The following is a 15,253-nucleotide window of genomic DNA, read 5'->3' as shown; positions in this document are numbered from 1 at the left end:
TCACATGAATTTTTTTGGTTTCCCAGTGCATGTTAAAGTTATGTTTACACTATACTGTAGTCTATTAAGTGTGTCATTATGTCTTAAAAAACAATGTACATATATTTTTTTTTTTTTTTTTGTGGTACGCGGGCCTCTCACTGTTGTGGCCTCTCCCGTTGCGGAGCACAGGCTCCGGATGCGCAGGCTCAGCGGCCATGGCTCATGGGCCCAGCCGCTCCGCGGCATGTGGGATCTTCCCGGACCGGGGCACGAACCTGTGTCCCCTGCATCGGCAGGCGGACTCTCAACCACTGCGCCACCAGGGAAGCCCAACAATGTACATATCTTAATTTAAAATATTTTATCGCTAAAAAATGTACATATCTTAATTTAAAATATTTAATCTCTAAAAAATGGTAACCATCAACTGATAATGCAGGGCTGCCACAAACTTTCAATTTGTAAAAAAAAAAAATGTAATGTCTGCAAAGCACAATAAAGCAAAGTCCAATAAAACGAGGGTTGCCTGTACTCCCCATATTGATCTGTAGATTCAGTGCAACACTTACGCTGGAATTTTGCAGAAATTGAGAAACAGCTCCTAAAATTCATATCAAATGTCAAAGGATCAGAAATAGCCAAAACAATCTTTAGAAACAACAAAGTGGAAGGACTCAGACTTCTGTATTTCAAAGCTTACCACAAAACTACAATAATCAAGACAGTGTGGCCCTGCCATAAGGACAGACAAAATTATTCATGGAACAGAATGCAGAGTCCCTAAAAGAACCTTTACATATGATCAACTGATTTTTAACAAAGGTACCAAGTGATTCAATGGAAAAAGAATAGCTTCTTCAACAAATGGTGCTGAGACAACTGGATATTCACATGCAAAAGAATAACGCTGGACTCCTTCCTTACACCTTACACAAATATTAACTGAAAATGGATCATAGATCCAAATGCAAGAGCAGGAATACATCTTCTTGACCTAATGGCAATGGTTTCTTAGTTACAACACCAAAACACGAGTGACAAAAGAAAGAATATCTAAATTGGACTTCACCAAAGTTAAAAGCTTTTGTACATCAAATGATACAATCATGAAAGTGAAAAGACAACCCACATAATGGGAGAAAATATTTGCAAACCATATATCTGAGCAGTCTGATAAGGGATTTGTACCCAGAATGTATAAAGAATGATTATAACTTGATAATAAAAAGATACCTCAATTAAAAAATAAGCAAAGGATAATGAATAGACATTTATCCAAAAAAGATATATACAAGTTGCCATTAAGTCCATGTAAAGGTGCTCAAAACCACAATGAGATAACACTTCACATCCACTGGGATGGTTATAATAAAAACACAGGTAATAAGGTTTGGTGAGGACGTGGAGAAATTGTTAGTAGGAATGTAAAAAGGTACAGCTGCTTTGGGAACGAGTTTGGCAGTTTCTCAAAATGTTAAAAATAGTGTTACTATAAGAGCCAACAATTCCACTCCTAGACACATATTCAAGAAAAATGATACATCCACGCAATAACTTGAACACAAATGTTGATAGCAGCATTTCTCATAATAGCTGAAAAGAGGTAGCAGCTCAAATGTCCATCAACTAATAAATGGATAAATAAAAAACAGTATATGTATACTATGAATTATTATAGAGCAACGAAAAGGAATAAAGTACTGACACATAATACAACCTGGATGAACCATGAAAACATTATGCTAACTGAACGAAGCCAGTCACAGAAGGATGCACATTGTACAATTCCATTTGTATGAAATGTTCAGAAGAGGCAAATCTAAGGAGACAGAAAGTAGATTAGTGATTGCCGAGGATTAAGGGGGAGGGGGGATGAATCGGAGTGACTGCTAATGGTTACGGGGCTTCTCTTTGGAGTGACAAAAATGTTCCAAAATTTGATTGTTGTGATGGCTGTACAACTCTGTGAATATACTGAAAACCATTGAACTGTACATTTTAAATGGGTGAATTTATATGTGAGTCACATCTTGATGAAACTGTTAGGGGAAAATAAAACAGGTGGCAGGTGGGGTTGGTATGTGTGCTCTAGAAGGTTGAGCAAAATATTTTTTAATTTTCAGTAATTTAGAGAAGTTATTGGTGATGTTATGTGAACATGTAGATGATCAAATTTGCTATCTAGTGTGCTTCTGGATATGGATTTCAGGGTATTTCAGGTTTTCTTGGTCAGAGCTTGATTTAAAATGCTTTTTGGATTAGCAACTCAGTAACTGTTGCTGTCAACATTCTTATTGTAGGGGCAATATTCTGAGCTTTACATTGCCTTTGATGTTGTCAACATTTCATGTCAAAATCAGAAAGAAATTTAAATGCTTTTCCAATGTGTTCATCTGATTCCCTCCTCTTCATTAACTGCATTGTTAAATGCTTCAAGAGCCTGTTACTTATTTCGCTTTGATATTTATCTCTTCCTCCTAATGAATGCTTTAGTTTGATCTGAAAACTTATTTCGTTATAATTAAATTTTTGAAGTCAGATTTATTGCTACTGATTTCTTTACTCACTTTAAACTTCTATTTATTTTCTACTGATTTTTATCTGAATTTTCTTTAATAAATATATTTGAAAATGGTAAAAGAAGGTATCTTTATACATATATCTAAATCAGAAGTCTGTCGTTTCTCCCTTACTTTATTGAAGCATTCTGAAACAACTTTCAAAATTGCAGTTAAACTAGTAACAGCTTTATCAACATTTTGAATAAACATTTTGCATCCCATCTGCATTCAGGTTTCTCTCCTGGACTTTGAAAATTATTTTTAGTGCTCCTTGTGTTTTGTAATGTGTATGTTTGGAGGTCTGGACAGTTTTTAAATAAACGAACCATCTTATTAAACTTAGCATTTCCAAAGAAGTATCCAAGGTGGATCTGTGTTAGTGTCCCATCTACAAGACAAACCCTAAAAGAAAACAAACTATTGCAAAGATAGAAGTAATCACAACCTCTAGTATATGTGAGGCCCCTTTTCTCCAATCAATTGAGGAGACTGTGCTAAACACAGCACATATTCTGCAACAACCCTGGGTGAGTTGGCACAGAGGCCGTAAGAGTATTTCTAGAAGCTATTCTTACACCTGTATAGAAACAACAACCTAACCGTACACATAAGGTACTAAAAACCATGTAAATAAACCAATAAATATACCCCAAATCCAATTTATCCTTAGCCAAAGCCACAAAACACCCACGGCCCCTCTAATGTCAACAGGAGAAATGTATCAGAGGGGAAGGAGGAGTGATCCTAATTGATTATGGTCAGTGAAAAGATATGACCATGTGAACACATTGCGAGACCTGTCCCAGGGCCCTGGAAGGGGCTTATGCAAGTATGGGGCCCTGAAGCTCATACATCGTCAGCTTTATGGTAAACCCATCTCTGCTCCCTTCTCAAAACCTTCTGGGGTTCCCCACTGCTGCAGGATTTAGACTAGCCCTGTGGCCTGGCTCCTACACACCAACCCTGCTCCATCTCCCACTGCCACACCAGGTACGGGAGCACTGACTGCTCTCTGAACAGACCACGCTGCCTTTGGGAGCTCCTCTGCGAAAGAAGCCCTAGCTCCATTTCCTTCCCCACCCCTGCAGTAATGCAGGGATCCCCCTGCAGAACAGAGACGCTCACTCCCCCAGCCGTGGAGAGCTGCTTGTTGCTCATGGCTGACAGTTGAATCCCTTTATAGGAGATGCCCTCAGCCAAAGACAGCTGCCTAGCCCGGAGTCATGCCCTTTTCCTGGGGACAGCCACGGCCAGAGGTCAAGGTGGGGGACCACTCTGAAAGGCCAGCCCGGAGCGCCGGGCAGGGTAGGCTGAACCTATGTTGACCACACCACTGTTCAATGACTCTCTCTCTCTGCAGGTGTTGATACTGAGCATGCTCCGCAGGAAACACCTTGCCATCAGATCTCTGTCTCAGAGCCCATTTCCAGGGCAGCCAAGCTCCCGTCTCCATGCCCACGTTGCTCCCATGTATCCCTCCTGGTTCTCGGCTCTTGTCTCCCTAGATCTGTGCACCTCTCTGCTTGGGAGCCCACCTTGCCTCTTCTTCCTTACACAGGCCTCTCACTCCTCCCAACCAGGCCTGCCTTTGCACCAGTCTGAGCCCACAGGAGGCTCTGCAGAGGCTGCCATTCCCTGGATTCTCCTTCCCGGGCTCTGGGCAAGTGATCAAGAGCTCCACCACCACCAGATTGGGCACCCGGGCACATGGCCAACAAGCACAGTCATGAGCTACCTGGGGTCCGGCAGGCCTGGCTCCAGGTCACCAGTGATGCTGTTCACATCCTTCCCGGGCCACAGTTACCTCATCTCTCACCTCAGAGCTCCCCTCACTCAACCAGGGAAGGGAAAGACCCACAGAAATTCTTGTTAGTGTCCCCCTCAGCTGGTGGAGCAAGGGGAGGGCTGGAAGGAAAGGAGGAGGGCCCAGGCAGGGGAATGCTGTGGACTGAATATTTGTGTGCCCCAAAATTCACATGTTGAAGCCTAAACCCAAAGTGATGGTATTAGAATGTGGCGCCTTTGGGAGGTGATTAGGATGGAGTCCTCATGAATGAGATTAGTGCCTTTAAAAGAAGACAAGAGAGAGATGATTTCCCTCTCCAAATTGTAAGGACAGGGAGAGAAGATGGCAGTCTGCAACCCTCACCAGAATCCGACCACGCCGACACCCTGATCTCGGATTTCCAGCCTCCAGAACTGTAAGGAATAAGTGTCTGTTGTTTAAGCCACCCTAGTCTCTGGCTTTTTGTTATAGCAGCCCCCATCGACTAAGACAGAGAGGATGGGAAGGGTCCTGGCACCTCTGAAGGTTGTGACGGGGTCCAGCCTCTAAATCACTGGTGGGCATGGGAACCAAGGGCCGGAGGGATGGCGGAGGCCACATAGTGGTCCCCCTTTCCCCACTGAACAAATTGGTCCCCAGTTTGTAAATGGGGAGCTGGGCATGGGACAACTCAGGACACTCCACAGGCCTATGGTGTGATGGATCACCTCCTCCGCAGACTTGGGTCCAACCAAACGCACAGAGGCAACACACATGCACTGTAGAAAATATGAAAACAAGGCAAAGCAGAAAGACAGGAAAATCACCCTTAATTCCACCATGCAGAAGCTGTCCCTCTAATATTTGGTTTATTTACTCCTGGATGATGATGAGCATTTAAAAGAGTGCAATTATCCCAAATGAACAATTTTATACTCTGATGCCTCAGTGTTATTATAAAAGAAACATGTTTAATATTATTAAAATGCTTTATAAACGTATGTTTAAATGCCTACAAATATTTCATCCAATAGAGAGGTTTAAACATTTAAAAGCACAAAGTCACATGTCATGAGTGAATTCAGAGCCCACACGTACCCATGGACAATCCTGACCAGGGCTGCCTCTGGTACGGAGAGCGCTGGTGTACCTAAGCAGGGCTGGGAACACTGCCAGGTTGGTCTGAAAGCCTGAAAGGCAGACTGTTCTTTTCAGGAAGTGCACATTTAGCATTTCTGAACCACTGTGATCCTGGGTTTCCGTTCTCCACCCGCCAGCATGTCCCAAGCTGGTACCATGTGCCAGGAGCCTGGGATGTGAGGATAACTGAGTTGGACACTTAGGTGACTCACCCGAGGGGTAAAGGATGGCTCAAGGTCACACAATGAGGAGGGAGGACCCAGGGCTTAAACTCCCATGCCCAGCCCATGCGCTGTCCCTGTTGCTAGGCCTGCCTGCCAGTTCTCGACTATGCAGCAAAACATGGGGCATCACAGGGCCTCTGCACTCTGGATAAGCACCGTGGCACATGTTTCTGAAACAGTCCTTCTGAATTCATGAAAACTTAGGGTGGGCGTTGCTTCCCCAAGACACTGCTGGTGAATGTGAGACACGTGAAGGACTCTTCCCTGACAAGACACACTGACGCAGGAGCCATCCTGACCCAGCTGGATCTGCACCCCGCCCATGACCCTGACCCTGGCTCAGGCAAGGAGGGCAAGGTGAGCCCACAAGCCTGGCCTGCAGGGTAGAGGCACCTGGGGGGACCCTCTGTGCTTGGCCTGACCCTGCCTCCAGGGTATCCAGGGCATACACTGTGTGGCCACAGGGTGCACCTGTCTGAGAGCAGATCTGAGCCATGTCCCCAGCACCCTGGACAGGGCAGGTGATGAAGCAGGCTCAGGAACAGCCATCATCAGTTCAATCAGTCCTTCCCTCTCTCCCACCATCACCCAGTCTCCTGCGGAGCCGTGTGTGTTAATCGGGTCTTTTGTTTTCTGGATTCTGATGCTTCAACTTCCGGGCCTTGCTGACCCTGGGGGCACCGTCCCTCCCAGGGTTAGCCAGTTCCTAGAAATAGTAAACAACTCATCCACAAGTGCAATTTTCAAGTGCAAACCAATCAATCCAGAGCGCACAGAGCCACCTCCTTCATCAGGGCTCCTAAATTCCAGGCCACCATCCTCCATCCTAATCACTCCAGGGCCAGTCAGGTACCAGACAACTAGGGGCAGCCCCTATGGCCCAGAGCGCACTGAAATTATTCACAGCAGCCAAACCTAAGCCTGCTTACCTTGCCTTGCCATTCCTTTCTGCAGAAACTGAAGTTCCTGCCGCCCTCTGCTCTCCAACTGATCCTGATGCTTCCCTGTGTGCCCGACAGCCCCCCCCCGCCCCCCCGCCACGGTGTGGTGTGGCCCCTCCCTTTGGGATTTGTGAGGAACACACTATCTTGTCAATGGCAATTGTTTTGATCTGTTGGCCCTACTGTACCTCAACTTTTCTACTGACACATTATATTTTAAAACATCATGCTCCTCTCATCCACCCTCCCCAGCCGTCCTCATCATGCTCCCGCCCAATGAGGTCCCCCCGCCTGAAGCACTGGTCCCACGTCTCTCCACCCTTTGAGATTTGGCTGGGGCCGCTGACCAGAAAGCCTCTCTGAGCTCCCGACAGGCCCCTCCCCAACCCGTTCCTCACCACCATGTCATGGCTGCCTCGTCACGTTCGTGGCCAACCCCCACAGACAGCGAGGTCTGATGGAGGCAGAGGGAGCCTGACACATGGATGGATGGATGGATATGAAGCTGAGGTGACTAATCAGTCTAATCCTCAGGTCCGCTGCCCACATCTATGTCCAAGAGCAACGAGCTCACCTCTCCCCTCTCAGCCAAACACGCCTGCCCACAACTCCTGATTCCATGAGAAAGCCGTGTGCCCACTGGCCCTCATCCCTCTCCACTTGATCTCACCAACACATGCACTCTGCACCCTTCACACCCCATTGTGGGAACACAGGCAGACAATGAAAAAGCCATCCAACTGAGGGGCAGGCAGTGGAGTTGGCTCGTCTGTAGTTTTGTTCCTTCTCCCCAGGTCATCTCTGCGGATGGAATACAGATACATTGTTCTGTCTCTGGGAAATGGTGGGTGTAGGAAACTGTGAGTAAGCAGGGATATAATCCAGTGCTGGAGGCCAAGAGGGGAGAATGCGCTTGGGATGACCCACTGTGGACATGAGGACCCCAGGCAGAGCCTGAGTGCTGTGTGACCCCCTGCCAGGGGTCTTGCAATGGGGGCAGAGAGGGACGGAAAGGGACAGCTGAGCTTGGCAAAGCCCTGGTCCCTGAGATGACCTGCTATTTCTCCAACCTGCCTAGACTTTCCCCCTGCTCCCTTCTGCCTCTCCTCTCTCCTGGGCCCTGTGGCTGTTCTTGCAGGAAAGGGAGAGACAAAGGATGATTGCTTTCCAAATATAAGATTACGTTGCAATAAGAAACTCATAGAGGCAGAGGATTCTGATAGGCCCCCCGGGAGGTGCCCTTCCCGTCCTCCTCTCTCCCCCTTCCCATCCTCCTCTCTCCCTTTGCCCCTCCAGCCCCACTCCACACACACACCAGGAATCCCTCACCTAGGTCAGCTTTCTACCTATGCTCCTTGTGCACGAGGGCAGGCTGAGCTAAGCCCCATCTCCACCCCCTCAATCAGCACAAGACTGTTTTTTAATACATAAAATGATGGGGTTTTTACTGGGCTAAATGAACTAAGGGTCCTACCACCAAAAAGAGTGAAAGGTCGTCACTGAGTCAGTGTTTTCTGTGAGAAAGGGTACTTTGGCCACATCTGCCCACCTTCCTCACCAGACCCCACGCCCACCCCCAACCCCGCCCAGGAGAAGTGGGCCAATCAGCTGGCGGTCAGGCACTCTCTGGCCCACATTTTGTAGTGGTCAGTGGTCCTGTGGGTGAAGACCAGCCACACACACCCCTGGGCGAGCACACTGTGCAGGGTCTGCTCCCACTCCTTCTCTCCACCCAGGGCTGGACTTGGAGGGGCAGACCGGGGAAGGAGGCCATGCTGAGCTAGTCTCATTCATCAGTTTAGCACTTACTGGGCTCCCCACTGGGGTTATAGCAAATGTTTGGGGGCCCCGTTCCCTCCCTCGAGCTCCTGTGGGGAGCAGGGCTAAGAGGTCAGTTCTGGCATTACTAAGTCCCTGGAGTATTTCTAACAACATTTCATTTCCAACTTCTGACAGTTCATTAAGTCTAGGGGCACAGCTAAATCACCTGGGGCATCTCTTAAAAATACCGTTTCCCATGTCTTCTAAGAAACATACGCATGAATGTTCATTAGCAGCACTATTCACAAACACCAAGAGGTGGAAAAAACCCAAATGTCCATCAAACAATAAACAAATGTGGTCTATCCATACAGTGGAATGTTATTTGGCCCCAAAAAGGAATGAAGCACTGATATCTGCTCCAACACAGATGAACCTTGAAGTTATTATGCTAAGTGAAAAAGGCCAGACACAAAAGGCACATATTGTATCATTCCACTTACATGAAATTCCAAAATAAGCAAACCCATAGACAGAGAAAGCAGATTAGTGGTTGCCAGGAGCTGGAGAGAGGAGAGAAATGGGGAGCCACTGCTTAATGAAGTCTCTCTTTGGCGTGATGAAAAGTTTTGGAAACTAGATAGTGGTGATGGTTGCACAACATTGTGAAGGTACTAAAAGCCACTGAAAGTGGTTAAAGTGATGAATTTTAAGTTATGCGAACTTTACCATAATTTTACAAATAAAGAACCAAACAAAACAATTCTCAGTCCTCATCCCCAATCAAAATCTTCAGGGTGGACCTGGAAATCCATAACTTTAAGGAGCTCTGCCAGGGCTTCTAAAATAAAGCAGAATTTAAGACCTGCGGTGTAGGAACCTCAGGCTCAGGGGGTTTGGGTGCCTTTCTAGGCCTGACTCTGGGGGACATGTGCTGGAGTCCTCTCCTGGGCCTCACTGGGTGCTGCTGTGTCTGCGTGTCTTCCCTGGGCTGAATCCTCCTGGATTAGGCTTAGGCTCACCTGCATAAGCCAGCCCCCTAGCAAGTGCTTGGCGGAGGAGTGGGAGTGCGATTTCATCTGAACCAATGAGAATCAGGCCCGAGTCTGGACTGGAAGGAGAAGCCCTTTGTTCTGCTGCTTTGGAAGTAGGAGGTGGGAAGGTGGGAAGAGGGCCTGGGGCAGCAGGCAGGCGCTGGTGGGTGGCCATCCAGCTACCTCCAGGGACAAGTCTGCCCACCAGGGACCAAACACCAAGGCGCCAGAGGATAGAAAGGCCAAGCCTGATGCTGGGCCTGAGGATCCCGTGGTCACCAGAATGTTGGCCAATATTGGCCTCAAGAGGAGGTGACCCAGTCACCCATAGTGTGCAGGGGGAGATGGAAGGCTGCTGGAACCCTGAAACTGGTCCTCAGAGGAGGGGATTCCTGCAGTGGGGCTTGAAGCACATTGAGGAACTCTGAGACACCAGGTTCCCTCCCGTAGAAGAAAGAGTGCATGGGGCAGAAGCTGTGGAGGGTGGGGTTGTTAGAAATGAGGAAGGGGTCCCCTGAGAAGACCCCTGGCCCCACTCCGAGGGCCCTGCAGGGCCTGTCCCTGGAGATCTGTGCATGTCACAGTGCCTGCCCTCTGCCCCAACTCACCTTGCCAGGTGCACACATGGTCCCATCCAGGGGAGGCCCCTTCTTCGTCTTGCAAAAGTAAGGGTTGTCAGGGTGGCTGCACCACAGCTGCTTGCAAGGGTCAAAGGTCCGGAACTAGAAGAGAGCATCAGCAGCTAGCCAGGCCACCTCCCACTTCAGGGACCCTCCAGGGGTGCCGCCCTGTCGCCCAGGGTCCTCTTGCACTGCTGCAGAGCCAGAAATGACTTGTCCACCCATGACAGGCCTGTGTGGTGCCCTGAGCTCTGTGTGATTCTGGGGCTGTGAGGACCTCGAGCAGACAGTACGATGCTTCACATCTTTGCAGGCTGCTTGGCCTCCCCGGCCTCCAGACCTTGGTGGCTGCACCTCTCACGGAGCCTGGACAGAAAGCTGGGCACAAGTGTGCTTGGCATGAAGGCTTGGTGGCCTTCCTCTGGCCCAGGCAGGAGGGGCGGTCATTGCAGGGTCCCATGAGCACCCACTGTTCACCTGCTGAACACTCCACTGCCTCAATCCCTCCTAAAGCCATGTCTGGGCCAGCCAGGAGGGCACTGGGTGCAGACTGGGGAAAGACCAGTGGGTATGGAGGGAGAGGCTGCTGTTTTGGAGGGCTGCTCCACTCTGTGCCAGGGAGCCACCCAACACCAGCCGCCTCCCAGGAAGCCAGGCCGATCTGGGGCAGACTCCCCCCGCCCAACCCTCGGAGGTGTCGTGGGCTCCGACACTCACCGCGGTACACATCATGTAGCCAAGGCCGAAGTCAAAGCGGCACTGTTCGTTCATGGAGTAGTGCAGCCCCGGGAGCTGGGGCAGCGCTGGCCAGTCGTGGGTGAAGGGGTCATCCCGCAGGCAGTCATAGGAGCTGGGAGGGGACACATGGGTGCCACAAGCTGCCTTCAACAGGACTGGCCATCCAGCCCAGGAGGCAACTGAGGCCCCTCATGGAGCCTCGGGGGTGGGCCTGCCTGCACACCCCAGCCCTAGGCTGTGCTGCCTCAGTTTCCCTGCTGCACCTGTTTTCTTTGGCATAAGCTACCCAGGACCAGGCGTCCATTAAAGGTGCAGCTGTCATAACCACTTTCCATCCAAAACCTAGCCCCCAACAATGGGATACCCCCGTCCCGTACTGCTGTCCCCCTCTCCCCTTCCTTGCACCTCAGGCTGGAGGCGCTGAGACCGGCACTTCGGGTTCGTCTTTGGGAGATACAGGTGGTACTCACTGCAGGTAGCGGCTCAGCTCCTGCTGGCTGCAGCGGGACCAGTGGAAGCGATGGAAGGCTGCCTGCACCAGGGGCGCCATGATGCTGCCCAACCGCACCTCATCGCCGCAGCGGTTGCCCTGCCCATCATGCTCCATGCCCAGCCTGTGCGGGAAGACAAGGCAGCCTCACTGGACCCTCACCTGGCCGCACTCACCTGTCAGCTCCACCCCACCCTAATGCTCAGAGGGCACCCCTAACCTCCCCGAGCTGCCCCCCCACCTTAGTTGGCTTGGTCTGCCCTGAGCAAGGTGGTACCCATTTGCTACCAGCTAACTTTAAAGTCAGGGGCACTCTGAGGTGACAGCATCCAGCAGCAGCCCCCTCAGGTATCCTGTCCCCAAGGCAGAGCACTGTTACATGAGAATGCGGTGGAGGCAGAGGCAGCCACAGCCCTCTCTACACACCCAGCGGCATGCACACCCAGGCGGAGTAACTTCCCCAACTCCAGCTCTGTGCTCCTGGGGAAGGCTCCCTCGGAGCCTCAGTTACACATCTGTAAAATGGGGTAAGAAGAACCCCACCCTGCCCAGGTGCTTGAATGGCATGATGGGTGGAAAGCCCCTAGCTCCTGCCTGGGGCCTTCAGCAGAAAGTGGCCTCCAGCTCGTCCTGTGCAGCACGGAGACAGGACATCACATCCCAAGGGCTTTTCATACAGGGCCTCTCCCTCTCAGGGCACAGAGGAGAAGCGGGGCCCTTTGAACCCCGACCTTCCTCAGACAACAAGGATGGTGAGTCCACTTACACGTGGCCAGTCTCATGGGCCACCACGAACGCTGAGGAGAAGCCGTCCTCGTGGTTCAGGGTGCAGCTGCGGACGGGGTGGCACATCCCAGTGACAGGAGCATAGCCTGGAAGGGGACAAAGGGTGGCTCCAGGTCCCAGGCTCGGAGTCCTGCCCAAATCTGGGGGCCCTGACCCCAACACCCCCAGAGCGAATGAGCAGAGCCAACTGCCCCCGTGGCTGGCACGGCTCAGGAGATGACCTGTCCCCTCCCCCAGGGCAGCGGGCCTCGGCCCTGCCCGTCTGTGGCCACACCGCAGCAAGCTCAGTTTCCCGAGCCCAGGTCTCACCTGCTAAGGCTTTCTGCCACCTCCTTCCCGCTATTCCCTTTCAGGCCACCTCCCGCGCTCCTCCCCCCGCTTGGCTGGGTGGCCTTCTGGCCCCTGGGTAGCACATTGTCTCCACACCTGCCCCTGGTGCTGCAGGAACCCTGGCCCCGGTGCCCGGCACCATACCCTGAGCCCACTCCCTCGGGACCTTCCCTGGCTCCCTCATGGTCCATAGGTCCTTCTCTGGGTCCTCAACTGGATGGATTTCCATAGTGCACAGAAGGCTACAGTGAGGGTGGCCCTGAGCTGTTCCGGGGCAGGTCAGGCAAGGATAGCCAAGGTGCTACGCTGCCCTGCTGAGTCATGTAGAGGGGACTGGCTGCGTGGATTGGGGGGCAGACCAGCCACAGACGACGGGGCCCTCGGAGCCCTTGGCCCGGCAACTCTGCACTCTGACTGAGGAGATTATGAGCCACATTCCTGCTGAGGGGTCCAGGGGTCTGTCCTGGGCAAGATGGAGAATGGGGAGGAGCAGCTGCAGCAGGCCAACCCCCGACATGAGATGCCACGGGCCCTCCAGCAGCCCTGTGGGCCCACCCCACCCCTTCAAGGGCTTCTGAAGAGCCACTGAATTCACAGGTAACAGTAAGGAGACACAGTGGGTTTTGCCAGCCCAATTAGAGTGTGTGGTCCAAGGAAGAAGTCGGGAATGGAGCCTGACAGGGAATGAGGGCAGGGCTGAGGAATGAGCCTGAACCACCCAGGCAGGAAGGCCAGGAAGGCCTCCCTGTGTCATGGCTGGTTCGTGGAAGAATGACCCCCCTTGACTAGGCTGAGCCTGATCATGGGGTGTCTTAAGATGTCCCCAGGGAAGCCTTACAAGACAACATTCTCACCCATGGGGATGGGGAGGGTGATGGGAGTACATGATGACCCCACCCAAAATGGAGGAAATCCAGAGAACAGGGCCTAGCCACTTGCCCCTGGACAAGATACAGAAGTACATACAGACCTCTGTGTGCCAGAGGGGGCCTCTGTTTAGAAGCCTGGGCGTCCTAGTGGCCCACCAAGTGAGAAGCCATCCTGTCCTCTGATAAATGGAATATTTATAAATGGAATATTTCCTGCCATATTAATAAACAAAGGATGTCACAGTCACCAATGATTGCAGCCCTCCAACATGAACTGGTGAGGCCTGAGGAAACTCAGGGCTGAAAAGAATACCTGCCATCTAGCAGCCATCAGACTGCAGCCACTCCCTGCTGTGAGCGCTGAGGAAACTCAAAAATACTGGCCCCAGATAGCTAAGGTGCATATCAAAGGAATGACTTTAGTGAGCCCAGACTCTTGCATCTTCCCATACATAGAAAAGCGCTAAATTCCTTACCTTGAGATCTCTGGTTCTCTTTATTTAACAACAATCTTTTGATGTTCCCAATTACCTGCTCTTTGTTGCAAAACTCCTCTATATCCTAGCTCCTCCCCTCGCCTCCTTGGAGCAGTTTCTCAGAGTTTTCTGAAACGCTGTCCTCCCGGGCTGCAGTCCTCATTTTGCCCCCAATAAAACTTAACTCGCAACTCTCACGTTGTGAATATATTCTTTTTTAAGTCAACACCCCCGACTCAGTCTCACTCTTCTGAGACCCCACAGGGAGGTCCCAGGCAACGTGCTCCCAGAGAAAAGCACAGAAGGGAAGGAAGTGTGAGGGGGGAGTGCTGGTTTCAGACTTGTCTGTAAAAGCATCGTATTGTCTTTTTCCCTTCTAATAAACAGGAAAATCTATGTCGTAAAGCATTCTTTGCTCTGTAGATTTTGAGATGATTGTTCTCCAATCAGCGCCAGAGCAAACCTTTGTGGTCTTCTCTTTGTCCTTTGCATGCAAAGCTTGCACATGAATATGTGCCTCAGTATGAGTATTTCTCATTCACCTACATTAGCGTTACATGAACTTTTAGGATCTGAAGACTTGAAAATGTATCTGTATTATTTGCTTTATATCCTTCCCTCTTATTTTATTCTGCTGTTATTTTCTTTTTGGAAATCTTTTTAGATAGATATTGTATTTCCTGGATTGAGCCTCTACATCAACTTTTCTCTCATATTTTAATCTTTTTGGATCCGTTGACTTTTTTTTTTTTTTTTTTTTTTTTTTTTGCAGTACGCGGGCCTCTCACTGTTGTGGCGTCTCCCGTTGCGGAGCACAGGTTCCTGACGCGCAGGCTCAGAGGCCATGGCTCACGGGCGCAGCCGCTCCGTGGCATGTGGGATCTTCCCAGACCGGGGCACGAACCCGTGTCCCCTGCATCGGCAGGTGGACTCTCAACCACTGCGCCACCAGGGAAGCCCGATCCGTAGACTTTTTATTTCAGCTTTTGAATTTTCTATTTTACCCACTGAGAAATGGAATATTGCCTGCCACAAAGGATGTCACAGTAATCAGCGATTGCAGCCACCACCAGTGAGCTGGTGAACCCTGAGGCAAAGAATACCTGTCTTCTAGCAGCCATCAGACTTCAGCCAATCCCCACGGTGAGCCCTGAGGAAACTCTGGATATGAAAACACAGGATACTGGCTCCAGATAGCTGAGGTGCATATCAAAGGAATGACTTCAGTGAGCCCAGACTCTTGCATTTTCCCATACACAGAAAAGCAGTAAACGCCTTAACTTGAGGTTTCTAGTATTCTTTAATTAACAGTAATCTTTTGTTCTTATTACCTGCCCTTTGGTGCAAAACTCCTGTGTATCCTAGCTACCCCCTCGCCTCCTCGAAGCAGTTCTCTCAGGGTTACTTGAGATGCTGCCTCCCGGGCTTGAAGTCCTAAAAATTTCTGTGACTCAGCCTTTAGGTTGGGCATTTAATTTTTTAGTCGACACCGTCAAATCTTTAATTTAATGAAAACCCTTTGTTCTCTAATTCTTC

At 50.3% G+C, this 15,253-nt stretch overlaps 1 protein-coding gene across 2 annotated transcripts in view; it reads right to left on the bottom strand.

Moving 5' to 3' along the window:
* Positions 1-15,253, bottom strand: part of ADAMTS2 (ADAM metallopeptidase with thrombospondin type 1 motif 2) — a 246,926-nt gene that overhangs the window by 33,650 nt on the left and 198,023 nt on the right. For both annotated transcript variants that reach the window (XM_033853695.2, XM_033853696.2), the window contains 4 exons: positions 12,023-12,128; positions 11,237-11,380; positions 10,746-10,878; positions 10,017-10,130 (listed from right to left, as the gene is read on the bottom strand). In XM_033853695.2, the coding sequence (XP_033709586.1) occupies positions 10,017-10,130; positions 10,746-10,878; positions 11,237-11,380; positions 12,023-12,128 (497 nt within the window). The remainder of the gene's footprint in view (positions 1-10,016; positions 10,131-10,745; positions 10,879-11,236; positions 11,381-12,022; positions 12,129-15,253) is intronic.

The sequence above is a fragment of the Tursiops truncatus genome, chromosome 3 (assembly GCF_011762595.2).
Source record: "Tursiops truncatus isolate mTurTru1 chromosome 3, mTurTru1.mat.Y, whole genome shotgun sequence".
Lineage (NCBI taxonomy): Eukaryota > Metazoa > Chordata > Mammalia > Artiodactyla > Delphinidae > Tursiops > Tursiops truncatus.
Note: the sequence above shows the minus strand (reverse complement) of the source record. Positions and strands in the feature narration are given on the sequence as shown.